At 48.8% G+C, this 20,691-nt stretch overlaps 1 protein-coding gene across 7 annotated transcripts; it reads left to right on the plus strand.

Moving 5' to 3' along the window:
* Window positions 1–230: 230 nt before the first annotated feature.
* LARP7 (La ribonucleoprotein 7, transcriptional regulator) lies at window positions 231–20,330 on the plus strand. 7 transcript variants are annotated; one of them, XM_078616973.1, is made up of 13 exons: window positions 283–348; window positions 2,937–2,987; window positions 3,233–3,464; window positions 4,331–4,431; window positions 4,608–4,691; window positions 5,000–5,164; window positions 10,277–10,352; window positions 14,851–15,391; window positions 15,601–15,695; window positions 17,777–17,928; window positions 18,322–18,475; window positions 18,805–18,896; window positions 19,435–20,330. In XM_078616973.1, exons 2-13 carry the CDS (start codon window positions 2,982–2,984, stop codon window positions 19,510–19,512), a joined length of 1,776 nt encoding a protein of 591 aa, XP_078473099.1. In that variant the 5' UTR covers window positions 283–348; window positions 2,937–2,981; the 3' UTR covers window positions 19,513–20,330. The 7 variants fall into 7 exon arrangements, 6 of the variants coding, with proteins under 6 accessions (XP_078473100.1, XP_078473105.1, XP_078473103.1 ...); XM_078616974.1 differs by lacking the exon at window positions 2,937–2,987 and having other exon boundaries at window positions 231–348; XM_078616977.1 differs by lacking the exon at window positions 2,937–2,987 and having other exon boundaries at window positions 242–336.
* The last annotated feature ends 361 nt before the right edge of the window (window positions 20,331–20,691 follow it).

A 20,691-nucleotide genomic window follows, 5' to 3' on the forward strand; every position in this document is an offset into this window, starting at 1 on the left:
ATATATCTTAAATCAGCTATGAAAAAGGGCAATTTCTCAATGCGTCGCTTATTATATTTAAGCCCACGGTGTTATTTAGAAATGTGTATTTGTTTGTGCACGACTGCCGACGCAACATTACTCAATAACGCGATTATATATATGTACACCAGATACATAACGTCGTAGAATTATACCGTGCGCGCTGACGTAATCGTGTGATCACAGCGTAATGCCTGTTTATTCAAGGAAAACGACACTTTCGAGTTAATTAAATTAGCATTACTCAGGCACTGCCACGAGCTCTGCGACCACCTCTGGCCACACACCTCAAGGACCCCAACCAACCGCCAGCCCGTGCGTATCAACGTGGGTAACATTTTAAAACATTTTTATTCTTATATAAAGTTAAACCGATAAATTGAACTATTTACTTTAACTCCCTGCCCCGCCGAAAATGTTCAAATTAGTTCATGTGTTCCGTATCCGTAGTTGTTGCTGTACTGTAGATTATTCGAGTAGGCCGCGCGTGAAGCCGCGGTGTCGACTAGGGTCACTGCGGGATTTGCAGATCGGATCCTGTAGAGGGGAGGTAGGGTGAGGGGGTTCGGGGTGAAATTTATATTTATTTGCATTCTTTGGGTCTTTAGGGAAAGTCACGTAGACAGAAAAAATAATAACAATAAAATATTAAAAATAAAGTGAATGAAAAATAATAAGAAATATCACGATTCGATCGCAACACAAGTCAACTTTTTTCCTCCTGATGACGATTGTTGCGATCGAAACGTCCTTATATTTCTTATATATACGTGACTTTACCGAAAGACCCAAATAATATGAATTCCTGCAGTCACGAAAGCTTTAAGTCAATGTTTATTTGCTCTGGTGGTGGTGGTGGTAGCACGATGCTGATGATCCGTGGTGGCTCCACTTCAATAGCCTCGCAGAGAAGATTGTCTTGAGCTCAACGAGGTCGCTCGATTCAATCTGCTGGCGCGGCAGCAAATTGAATCGCGCCTTACGGAGCAAACCGCGCTAATCGATTGTGCGGGAAGGGCAACAAACTAAACCAAGGCCGTAATTATATATATTTAAATATGCTCAAAATGTCCCCCCCAATATATTGCTATAAAAAGTAATCATAATTGCTATGCTATGTAAATAAAAACAACGATTTGCTCAACCTTGGCCACAATATCTGGACTTCTCTTCATATAAATCAATGCATAGATTTCTGTTTATATGATTGTGGTTATGGTTGTACTTTATTAATCCCTAATCTCAAACATTACATACAATGAAACAAGAAATGGTAAAAAAGTAAAAACAGCAATATAATACGATACACTATTAGACAATATTGTAAAAAATAAATAAAAAGTCCATCCCATGTGTTAGTGAATTTTAAAATATTTTAGGCAGGAAATGGCAGGAAATTAGTTTTCAAATTTAGATATTTTTCTGGGTTGGGACCCCCAGACCCCCTGGAAGATTTGGTCCCCCCCCCCAATGTTGACTCCATGGCTACGGCCTTGAACTAAACACAACACGCATCATGCCAGTACCAAAATATCATAATAGGATTTCCCCTTTTTTCTGCAACATAACAAGTGTTAAGATGTTAAAACACCAAACTGAAACCTTATACAAGGAATCATGGCTGCATTAACCACGATACTTGTGGTCAGCATGCAAATAGAAAACGTACGATAATATATGCATTTTCTTTTAAACTGATTGGTCCTCACCAGAGACAGCTTTCTTTTGAGCCTAGTCTCAAAACGGTGTGAGACCAGAGCAAGCCAAAAGGTGTCTTTTGGCATCCTCTGGTCTAGGCTCAAAAGAAAGCTGTCTCTGGTGTGGACCAATCAATTTAAAAGACGATGCATATATTATCAGAGTACGTTTTTTGTTTGCATTCTGACCACAAGTATTGTGGTTAATGCAGACATGATTCATTGTAAAATGTTCGAGTTTGGTGTTTTAACATCTTGTTTTGTTGCCAGAAAAAAGGGGAAAACCTATTCTCAGACAACACGCAGTTTGTGTTTATTCTGCACTGTGATGGATTTACGGGTCGCGCGCGGTGGGGTAAAGCGTGGGTACGCCTACTTCCAGAGCTCCCTGCAGTAGAAGCTGTTCCACTGACAGTGGTTTTAGCGAGCGATTGCAGAGTTGAACGTTTACCCCTAACTGAGAGACGAGGGCACAATCTATGTTGCTACGTGGTTTTTGTACGTTCGTGCTGTAACAGGATAAAATTAATCTGTGACAATAAATTATACTTTATCTTAATACTTTACGAATCCAATAAGCGTCAAGGGGCTGCCTAATATGGGATTTTTCGATCCACAAATCATCTCTTTAGATCCATAAATTATGTGACACGATTGACTAATGATTTAAAAATGTGTATTCAAAATATCCAAGCTTGTATTTTGACTTAACTTTCGTAACTGTAGGAATTCATAATTTTGGTTCTTTCGGTAAAGTCACGTAGATAGAAAATAAAAGATTTTTTGTTTAATAAAATTAGATACAATAAAAAATAATTAATTGAAAATAATGAAAGCAAAAAACCCACGACGTTTTGTTCGCAACGCAAGTGGTCTTCATCAGGTGGTAGATGAGACCGCTTGTGTTGCGATCGAAACGTCGTGGGTTTTTTTGCTTTTATTGTTTAAATTTTATTTTTGTATTTTATTTTCTATCTACGTGACTTTACGGAAAGAACCAAGAATATGAATCCAAGCTTGTGTTCGAGCATGGATAAAGCATGGATAAAACATGGTATTGTATATGGGCATTAATCATTAACATAACATTCATTATTGTTACAGCACGAACCAAATCTGTTCGGTTCACTAAATGGTTACCGGTTCCCGACTTTCGGAACCTGTAATATGAAAACAGTAACCGGTTTAGCGGTTGTCGTTTTAACAACCCTCACTCAGGCATCGGCAGACAGAGACTGCCACGTACGGGGAGCGACACTGGTGATGAAGGTCATGTACGCCTCATTTACTCCGTTTGTTGAGCCACCTGGCCAGGGTTGGGCGATACCGAGCCCACTACTTTTAACTCAGGCAACTGGAGAGCACAGACTAAGCGTTACTTACCTAATATTACAACTAACAATAATGTAATTAATAATCACAATTAAGAGACAACATATATACTATGAAAAAGAAGCATTCAAAATAACATGTTTTTTTTACTTGATGACATTCTATTGTAATTTGTGTTTTAGATCAACAATTGGAGACACAAAGCCGTTATGGAGTTGCAGGGAGACATGGGGATGGTGACGGAGACATTGTGTCCCCCTTGCGTCTCTGCTGAGGCAAAGGAGACAAAGAAAAGGACAAGACTTGGGAAAATCTTATCCGAGATCCGAAGACAGATTGAGTTCTGGTTCGGAGACACGAATCTACACAAAGACAAATTCCTGAGACAAGTTGTTGACGCGTCTACGGACGGATGTAAGACAGTCATGGGGAGACACGAGGGCACATGTGGACACACGAGGGCACACGGGGAGGAAGAATGTATGCATTGTCCTTGAAACTGATTGGCCTACACTAGGTGCTCCAGCCTCCTTTATGGCCTTATCTCACCAACCAGTGTTAGACCAGAGAACAACATCAAACGGCGAACAGCACAAAGGCAATGCAAATATCACAGAATTCATAGCTCGCGTTGAGCAGTTTTATCTTATGGGATCATCTTAACACCTCCTGTATTATTGCCGGAAAGGGTTAAGCCTAATCCTTTTTCATCATTTTGATACCGCCAAAAATGTTTTCCCATAGATATGAGGTCACGATGTTACGAACTGTAAAACTATAAACTTTTTTAGTATTTTACCAGGTAAGGCCCACCGAGCTGTACAGCTTTTTTTTAGAAGCGATCTGACCACAAATTATAGCTCAACAAAGTGGCGTATGTGGAAATGTATAGCAACCAAATACTCTAAACATATTTCTAAATGTGGAGGGAAAAACTGTAAGATCCAGAGAAAAATCCTTGTGCCCACAGTGAGAACATGCAAATTCTAAATATACAGATTTCGGGGTCGGGACCGAACCCACAACATCCTTTCTCCCAGGCGACAGTTAACATCTCGCCATGGGAAGGAGGAGACACAGGGAGGAGCTCATCGAATTCCTGCAGGATAAATAAAGATTCAGATTCTGACATTGTGGGGAGGGTGGGGGAAGGGGTAGGTGAGAGGAGGAATACATAGGATGGAGCAGGCAGACAAACTGAGTAGATGTGCTGATTTCAGTCATGTTAATTTAATCTTGTCTGTGTCCCTCCCCCATGTCTTCGTGTCCCCATGTCTCAGTCGTCCCGCTGTCCGTGCTCATGTCTTTTAATCGGATGAAGACTCTGTCTACTGATATAAACATCATCCGAAGAGCTGTGTCTACCTCAACACAGCTCGAGGTAAGATATGAGATGTATTCAGTGAGATCTGGGATACGGATACACACTGGGTTTGTGGGTCACTGTAAGTCTGTGGGTCTCGTGGGTCTATATGTAACCGAGTGTGGGGTTCTACATGTGTTGATGATGTAGTGATATATGATGTATGTATTGATATCGGTGATATGTTGATGCAGGTGAGCAGTGATGGCCTCAAAATTCGTCGCTCATCTCCACTGGGTCCCAAACCTGAGGACGAAGATGAGAGAACCGTTTATGTGGTAAGGGGACATGGAGACTTGGGGACATGGGGACACGGAGACGCACATAGACTCACAAGATCGTGATTGTTGTGGTGGTTATGATAATCGTGACAGTGGTGGTGGTCGTGTGTAAGCATTGGCACTAGTTGCACAGGCCACCCACCCCCTCGTGTGCTGTTCCGGCCTTCATAGCTGTTTATTAATAGCGCTTTCCCAAAAAGACTTATGGCTACATGGGGTATCTTTGTCCTTTTTATGGTGGCGGTGGGTTTTTTGTCGTAATGATGATGGTGGTGGAGTTTATAATGATGGTTGTGGTTGTGCAGGAGCGGTTGCCACACGGGGTAACGCACGAGTGGTTATCACGAGTCTTCTCCCCGTGCGGCCGTGTCCTCTACGTGTCGCTCCCACGGTTCCGATCATCGGGCGACGCGAAGGGTTTCGCCTTCATAGAGTTTTCTACCAGCGAGGAGGCTTGCAGAGCTGTGCAGGTTAGCCCCTTTCTCCTGAAATGCATGCAGAAAATGTATATGTGAGTCTCTGTGATTCTGGGTGAGTCTGTGTATCCCTGTAAGTTAATATTCTAGCTTCGATTAAGGGGATCCCCTAGACTAAGCAACATCAATACATTCTTGATTTGAAGCTTTCATGACTGCAGGAATCCATCCTCTTTGGTTCTTTCGGTAAAGTCACGTAGATAGAAAATTAATAGATCGCGATGTTTCGATCGCAACACAAGTGACCGTCTTCAGGTGAGAGAGAAAGCTACTGAAACAAGGTCTTATATAGGCCTGAGATGGGTGCAGCCTCAGGGTAAGAGGGCAGGGCTAGAGATGGTCTGCCTCAGGCTGTGGAAGTGGCTATTGTATTGTGAGAGATTAACATGTCAATGCGTCGTGATCTATTAATTTTCTATCTGCGTGATGTTACCGAAAGAACCAAAGAGTATAATATCAATACATGTGTAGTAGGTTCAAATTAGGTGCACACACACGCAACTTGGAGGCAACACTATTTATTAAACGGTAAATAATATAACACTCTACAAGAGGTGGTGACCACCTTCCTCAACTCACTAACACTCTGGAACACGACACAGACTGGACCAGGCAGGCAACGGCCTGCCTGGCCCAGGACGACGACTCGGGACTTGACGACCGAAGATGTCTTCACCTTGGAGTACAGTACAACAGCAGCCTCGCTCTGCGTTCACACCACGCTTATATTTGGTTTGGCGTGGCTGGCTCCGCCCCGGCGTGGCTGGCTCTCTTCAGGCCACGCCTCCCTTCCCAGGACACGCCTCACTTCCCCCACCTCTGGGAGGGTCCGGATCCCTCCACCACGCGACCCCCCCAGGCACCCCCTTGGGGCCCCCAGCCTTCGTACGGGCCGACACAGTAGTGACCTTTCTCTGTCACTACATCACCCCCTCCTGTATAAACACACAGCCGTCCCCGGCTGTAACACAACTGTGAAACATCGAAAAGGTGTGCCTCCGAACCAACAGCATCAATAAATGACCGGCGACCGATAAGAAATACAATCACGTAATATATACAGAATCGACGAGGGTAAAAGGGAACCGCATAGAAAACGGGGAATTAACAACAATTATACATGAAAACTGGCTAACCCACTTACGCTCCAGCACAGCCCCCCCCCCCCCGTTAGAATCACGCATGCAATGACAGTCACCCGTTAGCACCCCCCCGCCTTTCCGACGTGGCGTCACAACTAGTAGCACGCGTCGGCCATATCGGGGGGGGAATTTCCATGTTACCACCCCACCGCCTTTCCGACGCGGCGTCACAACCAGTAGCACGCGTCGGCCATATCGGGGGGGGAATTTCCATGTTACCACCCCACCGCCTTTCCGACGTGGCGTCACAACTAGTAGCACGCGTCGGCCATATCGGGGGGGGAATTTCCATGTTACCACCCCACCGCCTTTCCGACGCGGCGTCACAACCAGCAGCACGCGTCGGCCATATCGGGGGGGGAATTTCCATGTTACCACCCCACCGCCTTTCCAACGCGGCGTCACAACCAGTAGCACGCGTCGGCCATATCGGGGGGGGAATTTCCATGTTACCACCCCACCGCCTTTCCGACGCGGCGTCACAACCAGCAGCACGCGTCGGCCATATCGGTGGGATTTTAACCCAGTCTCTCTCCAAGACTCGCATCGCAGCATATAGCTGTACCGACCAAGCCGAGACGACCCATCGTTCACTCACTGCACAACATGCACCCTAACAACCGAGGGATACAGTCTCAACGTAACAGGACAACTCCACCTGAACCTTACGAATCTCCAGCCCACTGTTTCAACGCACCTCGGAGTGTCCCACTCTCCGGGCCGTCAGGTCAAGCCATCAGACACAGCATGATGGGACCACACTCTCTGAGCCATGTGAGCGCACAGCCCACTTGGCTAGACAAGCCACGGAGTGTCTCGATCTCCGGGCTGTCAGGTCAAGCTGTCAGACAGCATGACGGGACCACACTCTCTGAGCCATGTGAGCGCACAGCCCACTAGGCTAGACAAGCCACGGAGTGTCTCGATCTCCGGGCTGTCAGGTCAAGCTGTCAGACAGCATGACGGGACCACACTCTCTGAGCCATGTGAGCGCACAGCCCACCAGGCTAGACAAGCCACGGAGTGTCTCGATCTCCGGGCTGTCAGGTCAAGCCGTCAGCCATTGCATGACGGGACCACACTCTCAGAGCCATGTGAGCGCACAGCCCACTAGGCTAGACATACCACGGAGTGTTTCAATCTCCGGGCTGTCAGGTCAAGCCGTCAGCCATTGCATGACGGGACCACACTCTCCGAGCCCTGTGAGCGCACAGCCCACTAGGCTAGACATGCCACGGAGTGTTTCAATCTCCGGGCTGTCAGGTCAAGCCGTCAGCCATTGCATGACGGGACCACACTCTCCGAGCCCTGTGAGCGCACAGCCCACTAGGCTAGACATGCCACGGAGTGTTTCAATCTCCGGGCTGTCAGGTCAAGCCGTCAGCCATTGCATGACGGGACCACAACGTTCATGTTAGACACGCAACACTCACTGGGCCATCCTGGTCAGGACCTGCGCCCCAAGATAGGTGACAACCAGCAGCACAATTCCAAATCCCTGGCAGCATGTCCCCATCGCAATTTAACACCATCACAACACATACAATTTGAATTATGATCCCCCACAGAACTGATCCAATGCCGAACAGGTACGCACAATTTGTGACGATCCCGAATATTCAATGGTCACAACAATACACCTCACATCCCGTATCCGTACACATCATCTCCGAGACTCGCATTGCAGCATGCAGCTGTACCAACCGAGTGGAGAGAGCAACGCAATTTGACGGCAATTAAGGGAAACGCACCCCCGATCCATGTAGAACACAAGGAGCATTCTCGCACAAAAGACATCATCTGTGCAACAACGGACAGGAACCAACCAGTGAGTTTGAAACAAATCGAACCTGTCATTTCAAAATCTCCTTCAACATTAACCATGGGACTCAGGGCATTCGAATTTTGAGAGCAAAAAAACTATACACAAACCCCAAGAATCGCCAAATTGATTACTACAGTATATGCAGTATATGAAATTCGTACAGTGAATCATTTGGCGCAATGCTCCATCCAGTCCCCACATGGCAACACACACAATCAATACTCCAGACAATCCGTACATAGTAAACAATCACAAGCAAGTACCCAACATTCCATACACTGTTAACAATTCCAAGCAAAGCTCCATACGGTCTGTACCTTGGCAACAATGACGATCAAAGTTTCTTACAGTTACACGTGGCAATCACGAGCGAAACTCCATACAGTATACACAATAACAACGGCGATTTCGCAACAAAACGATGTAACAACACGAGTCATTAACACGGCAACATACAGGATATCAACGGAGCTCGGGACACCAACACGAATTAATCATTAACTACACCCAGAAGATACCGATCTCGACGCCGTATTTAACAACAACACTTGTTACAAGCAGAAACCCGCATGGTCGCCGCGTCACTTTATCACGCACACAACCGGACGAACACGCTCCGCAAACCAGCGAGTTAAAAAAAAACACACGCGATCGCAACCCGGCGCACGTAAGATGGGTGAAGATTATTATTATTTTTCTTGGGGCCGGGTGCTTGTCATGTCACGACTCGCCTGGCAAACTGTGAATAGCGGAGGGCGGCAAGGTGGAGCACTGGAACGGCCCGAAGAATCTTTCATGGTGAACACGGCCTGCTCTTGCGAACCCATCCACCTCTCGCGCTCGAGCAGAAGGCTGGAACTCCCCCTCTGCAGGCGTTGATGTCGGCGGGAGCGGCATTTCGGCAGCAGGAGCGGCGTTTTGGCGGGAACCGCGCCCCGACCAGCCCTCGAGTTGGCGGGAACCGCGCCCCGACCAGCCCTCGAGTTGGCGGGAGCGGCGTTTTGGCGGGAACCGCGCCCCGACCAGCCCTCGAGTTGGCGGGAGCGGCGTTTTGGCGGGAACCGCGCCACAATCAGCCACCTAGTTGGCGGCCCCACCGCGTGGCCCGCATGGCTGGGCCTCCCCCCGCCAGCCCCCGCAGAGACGACGGTGTCCTCTCCCCGCGGCTCCATCGCTCCGTTCCCGATGGCGGCGAAGCAGCGGTGCGATGACAGTCCCGCCGCTCCGCGTGCAGCGCCATCTCTCTCCCTCTGTCACCGGGGCTGCCATCTCCGGGGCTGTCCGAAGGATGGTCGTCACACCATCCCCGTCGTACGAAGGCGTCCAGATGAGTTTTGTCTTTGTTTTTCGTGTGCCCATTTTACTTCCCTAGGATAACACCTAGCAATATTTATATTTCCACAACTTCTGACGCCAAATGTAGTAGGTTCAAATTAGGTGCACACACACGCAACTTGGAGGCAACACTATTTATTAAACGGTAAATAATATAACACTCTACAAGAGGTGGTGACCACCTTCCTCAACTCACTAACACTCTGGAACACGACACAGACTGGACCAGGCAGGCAACGGCCTGCCTGGCCCAGGACGACGACTCGGGACTTGACGACCGAAGATGTCTTCACCTTGGAGTACAGTACAACAGCAGCCTCGCTCTGCGTTCACACCACGCTTATATTTGGTTTGGCGTGGCTGGCTCCGCCCCGGCGTGGCTGGCTCTCTTCAGGCCACGCCTCCCTTCCCAGGACACGCCTCACTTCCCCCACCTCTGGGAGGGTCCGGATCCCTCCACCACGCGACCCCCCCAGGCACCCCCTTGGGGCCCCCAGCCTTCGTACGTGCCGACACAGTAGTGACCTTTCTCTGTCACTACACATGTATAATTATGTGTATTTACTCTGAGAGTGCATTCAGAAATATTCAGACATATGAGTCTCTGAGTGAGATTCAAGTAGAAAACTCGAAGGCATTGTCGCTCCTGAAATGCTTTTTAAAATATTCCCTTTTGTAGAACCTCGTTCTGTCTGTGTGGCTGAGTTGAAATTCTTTGCTGCAGTGCCTTCAAAAATATAACCACTCATAGAATATATAACTACTCATTGCACATCAGTGAGACTCAGTATCTGTATCTGACAGATGTTACATCATCCAGTCAACTCAGTATCTGCTGCAGGGATATTCCCAAAAACCCGGAAGAGAAGACCAATTTCAGGTAACGCACCCACTCAGTATCATTCACACAATCACTCATCTTACCCACTTGCCGATGATAATAACTGATCATCCACACACACACATACACACTTTCCCACCTACCCACTGCGAGCTTGTAATGTGTCTCCAAGGATATGGATATTTGTGCAAGCCTGTGGGCCTCTATGTGAGTCTGTTGGCCTCTGTGTGAGTCCATGAGCCTCTCAATTTATAGGTCTGTGATTTTGTGGGTCTGTGAGTCTGTAGGTGTCTGTGGTTCTGTGGGTCTCTTGAGTCTATGAGTCTCTGTGTGAGTCTGTGTATCTGTGTGAATGTTTGTTTGTTGGTCTCTGGGAGTCTGCGGGTCTCTGTGTGAGAGTGCGGGTCTCTGACAGTACAGTGAGTGAAAAAAGTATTTGATCCCCTTTTGATTTTGTGCGTTTGCCCACTGACAAAGAAATGATCAGTCTATAATTTTAATGGTAGGTTTATTTGAACAGTAAGAGACAGAATAACAACAACAAAATCCAGAAAAAACGCATGTCAAAAATGTTATAAATTGATTTGCATTTTAATGAGGGAAATAAGTATTTGACCTCTCAATCAGAAAGATTTCTGGCTCCCAGGTGTCTTTTATACAGGTAACGAGCTGAGATTAGGAGCACACTCTTAAAGGGAGTGCTCCTAATCTCAGCTTGTTACCTGTCTAAAAGACACCTGTTCACAGAAGCAATCAATCAGATTCCAAACTCTCCACCATGGCCAAGACCAAAGAGCTCTCCAAGGATGTCAGGGACAAGATTGTAGACCTACACAAGGCTGGAATGGTGAGAAGGTGACAACAGTTGGTGCGATTATTCGCAAATGGAAGAAACACAAAAGAACTGTCAATCTCCCTCGGCCTGCGGCTCCATGCAAGATCTCACCTCGTAGAATTGCAATGATCATGAGAACGGTGAGGAATCAGCCCATAACTACACGGGATGATCTTGTCAATGATTTCAAGGCAGCTGGGACCATAGTCGCCAAGAAAAAGTTGGTAACACACTACGCCGTGAAGAACTGAAATCCTGCAGCGCCCGCAAGGTACCCCTGGTCAAGAAAGCACATACATGCCCGTCTGAAGTTTTCCAATGAACATCTGAATGATTCAGAGGACAACTGGGTGAAAGTATTGTGGTTAGATGAGACCAAAATGGAGCTCTTTGGCATCAACTCAACTCGCCGTGTTTGGAGGAGGAATGCTGCCTATGACCCCAGGAACACCATCCCCACCGTCAAACATGGAGGTGGAAACATGCTTTGGGGGTGTTTTTCTGCTAAGGGGACAGGACAACTTCACCGCATCAAAGGGACGATGGACAGGGCCATGTACCGTCAAATCTTGGGTGAGAACCTCCTTCCCTCAGCCAGGGCATTGAAAATGGGTCGTGGATGGGTATTCCAGCATGACAATGACCCAAAACACACGGCCAAGGCAACAGAGTAGTGGCTCAAGAAGAAGCACATTAAGGTCCTGGAGTGGCCTCGCCAGTCTCCAGACCTTAATCCAATGGAAAATCTATAGAGGGAGCTGAAGGTTCGAGTTGCCAAACGTCAGCCTCGAAACCTTATTGACTTGGAGAAGATCTGCAAAGAGGAGTGGGACACCATTGGAACCTCATTTGCCAGTAAAAATATGATAATTGGTTTTTTACCCTTCTATCTGGCAACAAAACTGACACCTTTTTACAAGGAGTCATGTTTGCATAGACCACAATACCTGCAGTCATAATGCAAATAAAAAACACAAATCTGATAATGTGCACTGTCCTTGAAGATGATTGGTCCACACTCGAGACAGCTTTCCTTAGAGCCTAGTCTCACATGGGTTGGACCAGATGACGCCAAAAGGCGCACAACTCAAAGACAATGCCAATGCACCATCAGAGTATGAGAGCTGACCAATTATATTTTTACTGGCAAATGAGGTTCCAATGGTGTAAATGCTTACCCCGAGCTCCACCCCATCAATGTGCCCCGTGACAACGGACGACCCCGCCGACGCAGCCACAACACGGTGAGCCAACTCGGACCATTGGCCCGGTTGGAGCGCCCTCCCCATCAAGCCGCGACCCGACGCACCAGCACCCCAACCCCGAGAATCGTGTGTCGGGCCATGTGAGACGGAAGTGGGTGTGCGTGCAGGCCGAACATGTGGGGTGCCACGACTTGCCGGAGGATGTTGTGGAGGCTTTTGAAGAGGGCCGTCCTCAGCCGCAGTTCTTGCTCCGCGCTGTCGAGGAGCCCGGCATCCCGAAGCCACGTGGCCCCGGAGGCCACAGTTGTAGCACACGACGAGTGCTCCAGAAGACTTGGGCTGCTCTCGGTGGCTCGGTACGTCCCGAGCCGGTCGCCCGCCAGACCGCCATCCCGCAGAACGGCCCGCAGCGAAGCCCCCCTCAGATTCGGAGGTGGTCGCCGCCACAGTGTGTCCCGCAGCTGCCTTGTTAGCCTTCCTTCGCTGGGAAATCAGATTGGCATGAATGTGCCTTGCAGCCCGTAATGACGACATGTCCGCATCATCCTGTGCCAGGATGATGAAGTTCAAGTCGTCGGCCAATAGCAAAATTTTCTCGGCCACCATCGCATCGATCCCCTCCTCGTCCATGCGCGGGAAGGCTGCCTTCGCCAACGACATCAGGGCCGTGCGGTACGCAAGTGGTGACTCCTTGTCGCCCTTCTGCCGCTCGTAGAAAAGCTGGCGACAATCGGAAGGCGGCCCATAAACCGTGGCCAGCACCTGCAGCGCCGACTGAGGCGTGGAGCGTGCCGACTTGGGTGCAGCGGGTGAGGGTGCCAAGGGCGTCGCCATCCAGCATCGCCGGAAGAGCACACAGCGCCTCATTGTCCGTCCACCCAGCCATTTCCTGGTGGGCGAGGAAACGGCGCTGGAACCCACCACAATCGCCGCCGCTCGATACGAACACCTGCAGGGCCGGCAGGCGTTGCTGAAATGTCGGCTCCGTCACCGATGATCTCTCAGCACTCGTACCGTGTCCATGGACAGTATGGGGAGCAATGGCGGACCCTAATGGAGGTCGCGCCGTTGGTGACGTGCTGGTTCCAGCTTGGTCGGTGCTGTCGTCCGCTGGTGATGACCTGGCGACTGCTGATAGGTAGCCACTGCGACCCGCCCCCCGCCGATGACGTGGCGCACGTTGGTTGGGCCCCGCCGCCTGCATGACGAGCTGGGGCCCCTCCCTCGGCTCCTACTGTACCCGTGGCGGGAAGTTCAAGCCTCTGGCCCATCGCAAAGGCGGGAGTTTCTGGCGGGCGCTGTCCGTCTTCCCGCTGCGCCGCTCCCCCTGACCCCAGGCGAGTTATCTGCTCCAGCATGGCGGCCGCTGCATATAGGAACTCCGCCAGTCGGGAGTGGGCTAACGCCAACTCATCAGCCGACGTCCCGACCCTCTCCGACTGCCCCGCAGGTGTTGGAGCCGGCAGCGGTTGGCCAGGTACGTCGGCGGCGATGTCTTGCACCGCCTCTCCCTCGTTGTCGTCCTCTCCAGGGTCTTGGGCACGAGTCGTCCGTCTCGTATCCATGCTTTGGACCACTCCTGACGCCAGATGTAGTGAGTTCCAGGGAGACTGACGACAGAGTCGAGGCACACTCTTTTATTAACTCAAGGACAGATACAATAGTTGAAGGGGTAACGACCCCTTCACCCGTACTAGCTGGGAAACCACCCCTAGTACTAATTCCCTTGTCCTGTTCCCAGTCCTCCTCTAATGGGCTACGGGAGGCTGTCTGATCCGGCCCTGGTAAGCACGGATCCCGGCACCCAGCTAAGCCGGCCTTGCCCTTACAAGAGCAGAGGTTCGGAAGCTCTTGGGCCGCGCCGCTGGCTTACCCAGCTCGGCCCTGACAAGGGCAGCGAGACAGGGGAGTCCCAGGGCCTATTCTGCCGGTCTTCAGACTTCACTGGTAAGCTTCTTCTTAAAACTGGCCACGAGCTCTCTGGCTCCCCGTCTTTTATAGGGATCCCCTCGGAGGGGCGGGGTTATGGGGGATCACAGAGCCCCCATGGCCCCCCAGTGGTTAACGGATGCGGACGTAGGTGTAGCCACCCGTGTGTGTGGGTGCAGACACCCTTGTGTTTCCCATCCGCCTTTTATCCCCGTAATAACCCCTACAGCTGTATAAAAGACACCTGGGAGCCAGAAATCTTTCTGATTGAGAGGAGGTCAAATACGTATTTCCCTCAATAAAATGCAAATCAATTTATAACATTTTTGACATACGTTTTTCTGGATTTTGTTGTTGTTATTCTGTCTCTCACTGTTCAAATAAACCTACCATTTAATTTATAGACTGATCATTTCTTTGTCAATGGGCAAACGTACAAAATCAGCAGGGGATCAAATACTTTTTTCCCTCACTGAATGAGGATTTCTGTGACAGTATGAGGGTCTCTGAGAGAGGGCAGATCTCTGTTGAGAGTGTGTGGGTTTGAACAAACCCCTTGTCTTCACAGGAATTGCTTCAGTCTCCGATCTGAAGACACAGAGACACAGAGACGCGAAGACACATGGAGACACGGGGAGAAAAGAGAGACGGGGAGACATAGAAACACAGACACCGGGAGACACAGGGACAGCAAGGACAAAGGCGACAAAGAGGGGACGGGAGACACGGGGACACAGAGACGCAGAGATGCAAGTGACAGAGGAGCCAGTAACCAGCCTGTCTTCGGACAAGCTTGGCAAACGGAGACACACTCACGAAGATAAGAGACGCACCAAGAAACAACGTAGACACACAATTGAGACACGGGGGGACAGGGACAAGGATACACGAGGAGACGGAGACATAGATACACAGGGAAGAGACAGGCAAAAGGAGACACGGCGAGACAGAGAGAAGGAAACACAGGAACATGGAGACGGAGAGACGCAGAGACGCAGACAGAGACACAGAGGCATGCGGAGGCACGGGGACACGGTGGGGACTGTTCTGCCTCACGCGGGGACTCAGGGAGAGAAAGAAGGAGGCCATCGACTGTGTGTAATGAGCAAGTACGTGTGTCCCTCACTCCCACAGTGCATTCAGAAATATTCCCAGTCTAAAAATGATATTCATTTTACAGTACATCACAAATCCTCCTTCTCTCCATGTATCCCTCCCCCTTCTCTGTCTCCTCTTCTGTCACCCTCTCCCTCCTCCGTGTCTCCCTCCTTTCTGTGTCCGTCTGTTTCTCGCTCCCTCGCTCCCTCCCTCCACTTAGAGAGTCGTGGTTGAATTTGAGGAGAGATTTTATCCAGAGACAAAAGGTGGCGATGGGAGCCTTGAAGACAACATTAAGAGATGCGACGACACGAGGTGAGACATGGGGAGACAGAGAATTATATTATTTAGACTGGAGGAATGGGATGAGTTATGAGCTCTTTTTCACAGATGTCCAGTTGAGAATCTAATTGAGACCCTCAGACTCGGAGATGTAAATATATGGAGACATAGAGACAGAAACATACCTGAGGAGACAGGTAGAGAGAGATAGACAGGATGATAGTGATACAGGCAAAACGTAAACATAAGACCCACAAACTCAGAGACACAGCCACAGACTCTCACAGGCATGGGGAGACAGGAGGACATGGCCGATATACAGGGAGGTATGAAGACATGGACACATGGAGTTACAGAGACACGGGGAAAATGCATACAAAAAACAAATAGACCGAGAGATGTATAGAGACAGACATGAAGACAAAGTGAGCAGGAAGACAGACGAAAATTTAAACTTAGACAGAGAGAGACAGACGCACGTGGAGACGCAAAGAAACAGAGACCCACACGTGATGGCGTGCAGGTAATGCAGATGATGATAATGATGCTGCTGTTGCTGCTGCAGACATATTTATCCAAGAGAGTTTCAACAGGTCGTAGGACTCTTTTCTTTTTCAGGAGGGTCCTGCATTGGATTTGACATTTTGAGATGTTTTCAGCTAATTAATGATGAGCATTAATAATACTGTACTGTAGGTGGAAACTGGAGCACCCGGAGAAAACATGCATGAGGGGGCAACGCTGTATTCCATTCGGATGAAACAGATGGTGATTAGTCCACTTGCAGTACTGCCTTCTCCTGACAAGCCATGGTACGCTACCTCCTGAACACCCATGGCAAGGGAGTTTCGCATAATTTCAGAATCGGAATCTTTATTTTGACTGGAGGAGGAATCGGATGCGCTATAAAGCCCTTGTTTCACATATATCCAGTAAGGAGCGGGTCAGCAAGTTACAACAACAAGCATTACAAAAAAACAACAGGATTGCAAAATAGAGAAAAGATAACGGCACGAAAAATAAATAAAGTATGAGTACAGATTACATAAGTACGTCGATTTCTGCCGATTTTCAACACTAAATGCAAGCTTGGGCATGGCAGCAGAACAAAAACAGTCCCCGACCACGCAGACAACAACGCACAGGGTATGGTACATCCTGGACGGCCACAGGAAGTTTTCACGTAATTTGTGCAATGATCCAACAACCCTCGCTGCCTCCACAGTGGTGGACTAGAAGCACGCGTAACCACCACCAATGCTGGTGCACGATCAAATCCATTTACAATGGCTAGAGAGCCACGCTGTGAGCCATCAAAGAAGTCACCGGAACAAGAAAAGGGGAACCACGCATGGGGCGAAGCGATCTCCCCAACCGTTAACATGGACACATGCGTAGGTGTCGCCCTCCTTCAGTTGTCGAGGAAGAAATGCGAGCACCGCTGTTGAGAAAAAGCATTCCCCATCTCAACTTGCTGACCACACGGGTCAACAAGGCACAAAACGCCACGTGGCCAACATCAAACGGCATGATGGAAGGCGTAATGGATAAGAGTTGATGGTTCTTGAATTGAGCCTGGTTATTTTCGTGGGTTGGTGGGTGGGTGAGTGGATGAGTGGTAAGTGAGTGAGTGGGTGGGTGGCTGAGTGAGCAAGTCGTGCAGTGGTTAGCGCACTGCGCTACGAACCCGGCGCCCCGAGTTTGATTCCTGCTCACGGCCAATACCAGAAATGTTCTGAACCGTTCCTGGGCCTCACCTCGGTCGACTTGACCGCAAATTAGTTCCTGGTACGATGTGTAAACATAGCCTCTGGGGAGGCAAAGTCACCCAGGCGTGGTGCTGGCCGCCCACCACTCGTGTGCAATCCCTTTATAGGTGCTCTCTAACAGCACTTGCCAAAATAGTCTGTAAAGGCTGTACTGGGGATCTTTGGGCAAGTGACTGTAAGTTGGTGGCTGGGTGAGTTAGTGACGTTAACAAGAACAGAGTGATGAGAAGCGACTGGATCATCAATCAACCCCACTGCTAATGTACTATGCGCATTGGCATGAGGGAGGTCTTCATCCAGCAGTGGATAGATTATGGTAACCCAGACTGTATTTCTCCTTCACAGAAGCCCCAGTGCATTCTGGGAGTGGAGGAACAGGGAATCGTGCCAAGACAGCAGACGCAAAGCACTCTGGGAAAGAGCCACCCCCTTTTGTGAGCGGTGTCATAGTGAGGATTTCCTGTGAGAATGGATTTCCAGGGAGACAGGAGATCAAAGTGAGACATGTAGACAACACGTAGATTTGCACAGAAACAGACTCACAGAGAACCACAGAGACTCACAGACTCCCAAGACCCACAGACTCGCACAGACCCAGACTCTGTTGACCCAGAGACTCTGTTGACCCACAGACTCTGTTGACCCACAGACTCACACGAAGACCCACAGACTCACACAGAGACCCATATATTATACCAAGGCAACAATACGGAGACATGGACACACACGGAGACGTACCGAGACATACGGGGACACACACGGACACAGGAAGACACATTAGGAAACAAATTAACTATAATTCTCCCTGTTTGCCTCTCCCCCCCACCACCCTCCCCTTTCCCCCACCCTCCATTTTCCCCTTCTGCCCATGCCATCCTCTCCCCGTGTAGGGTGCACTGGGAGACACTGTTGTCTACGTAGACGTGTCTCACGGGGACACGGAGGGACACGTGAGATTCGGGAAGCACGAGGACGCAGAGACGGTCGTCTCTCGTGGCGACGTGAGACACGGGGACGACACCTGGAGGCTCGGTGTCCTCACAGGTTCCTCGCCCAACTGCATGCTCAACACTCCCCACGAGCGCCGCCGTGCCGTCGGAGCGGAGATGTCCACACAGAAGTGCTGGGCCGGGTGCCGGTCCCCATGTAGAACTTTTTTTACAAACACACCCCAAGTTTGTAAATTAAGGCAAAGGTTGCCAACCCTCCAATGTCTCATTGTGGGGGGGGGGGGGGGTACACAGTTGATAGTCATTGTACAAATCATCATGTCTCTATCCCTCCCCTCTCTTTCCCATGTCTCACTTCTCCCCGTGTCATCCTCCTATTCTCTCATGTCTCCTCCCCATGTCTCCCTCCTCTCCGTGTATCAGGAGATGCTGAACAGAGATATTGGCAGAAGATTCTCGTTGATCGACAGGTGAAGATCAATCGACCTCGTGAAAAGAAGAGGGGGACTAGCAAAGTGAGTCTGGGCTGGGTCTCTGCGAGTCTGGGTTTGGGTGCCATGGTGGCTACATTAACTCCCTCGCCCGGTATGCAGAAGGTCGTGGATTTTATTCCGACCCTAACAAGTGTATATTTGGAGTTTGCATGTCTTTCTCTCCGTGGTCGTGTGGGTTTCTTTCCGGGTCTTCTGGTTTTTCTCTCCACATAAATTCCTGCATGATAAGCCACTTCATTGAGCTATCATTTATGGTCAGGTCGCTTCTGAAAAAGAGCTGTGTAGCTCAGTGGGGCCTTACCTGGTAAAAAAAAAAAAAACTTTTTAAAATAGTTTAGTTTTAGTTATCTTAAGTCTGTGAGTCACTGAGTTTGCATCTCAGTCGCTGTATGTGGTTCGGTGTTAGTGTGGGTTTCTGGGAGTTTGTGGAACTCTGAGGATGTGAGGGTCTCTTTGAGAGTCTGGATATCTGAGAGTGTGAGGATCTCTATGAGACTGGATATATGCGATAGTCTGTCGGTCTCTATGGGAATGTGAGGGTCTCTATGTATCTCTGTAGTTGCTGGATCGAGTGGAGAAGCTGATGAAGCAGAAGGCCGATGTCATCACCAAACACCTCCGCTTTGAGTTTGATTGATGACATCAACAACATCTACATCATCAACATCATCATTACATACTCGGCACAGATATCTCCAGATTAATAAGAACATCAGCAACGTCGTCACACACAGCATCGTCACCATCATCCACCAAAATCTCAATATGCCCTCTCTGTTTTCATAAAAAGTTATGGTTAGGACTAGTCAATAGAGGCAATTAAGTTTAATGACGATTAAATAAAGTACTTCCATTACTCAAATTAATCTCAATGGGCCCTCCTGTGTTTGAATATAGGACGTGAGCCGTGAATCTAAGTGAAAACTCGAGACCAGGAGTAAGTAATTTGTAAGAGGAACCTAGATCACGAAAAAATGACAAACGCAATAAATAAAAGTTACGGCAATTTAACGATAGAGACAATGAATTGTCAATGGGCTATCACAGAGTTAAATAAGGGACGTCAATCACCAAAGATAGAGGTTCATGGTTAGCATCTGGTAGGCTGCCCTAGTAAATACTGGGGTGAAGATTAACAATAAGATACTACGCCCAATCTGCTTCGCGGTGGACATTGAGCTCCCATGATTTAACTCGAAGAAGAGTAGGCTATTGTGTGCTGGCCTCATGGTCCACATTCACCAGATTTTATGAATTGCACCAATTACTTGGGGAATGCGTGGCAATCATCGCCCCCCCCCCTATTGTGGATACTCATCAGCACCCTCCTGAAAATAGTTGAGACGTGGTGAGGCTTTCCTGGATAAACGAGCAGATTCATGTTATCTGTGCTATTAGCATCTGGAGGACATTGCATCGTTTTTTTTTAAATAAAGTTTTCAAGTCTTTTCAAAATTCTCTTACAGTTGTGCTACTTGTGTCGTGCAGCAATGAATGGGACTTTACATTTAGAAGTCTTCGTAAATGAGCAAAACATCACTTTTGCAAGTGTGGCCTGTGGAAGATATCAAATAAGCTATTACTGAGGTCCTTTATAAAGAAAACGGGGTAAATATAAGAGGCACCAGATGAAGTTAGTGGCATGTGCAAGGAAGCTTTCTATTTGCATCTAACAGTGACATGAACACACGTGGATCTATAAAGACAGTGCAAACATGGGAGCAAGAGTTACTGTAGAAGTACATTTAGGTACAGGTGCAAGTAAACGCTGTGTTCAATATGAAAAGAAAGGGAACCAAGCTGTAGATGAGTGGCA

This window comes from Lampetra planeri, chromosome 52 (genome assembly GCF_965212315.1).
Source record: "Lampetra planeri chromosome 52, kcLamPlan1.2.h2, whole genome shotgun sequence".
Classification (NCBI taxonomy): Eukaryota; Metazoa; Chordata; class Hyperoartia; order Petromyzontiformes; family Petromyzontidae; genus Lampetra; species Lampetra planeri.

Bases quoted from the DNA above. Each gene is read 5' to 3' on its own strand.
- LARP7 (XM_078616973.1), top strand. The intron at 15,696-17,776 runs GTGAGACATGGG...TCTCCTTCACAG, and splicing joins AAGAGATGCGACGACACGAG to AAGCCCCAGTGCATTCTGGG. The intron at 18,476-18,804 runs GTTCCTCGCCCA...TCCGTGTATCAG, and splicing joins GAGGCTCGGTGTCCTCACAG to GAGATGCTGAACAGAGATAT.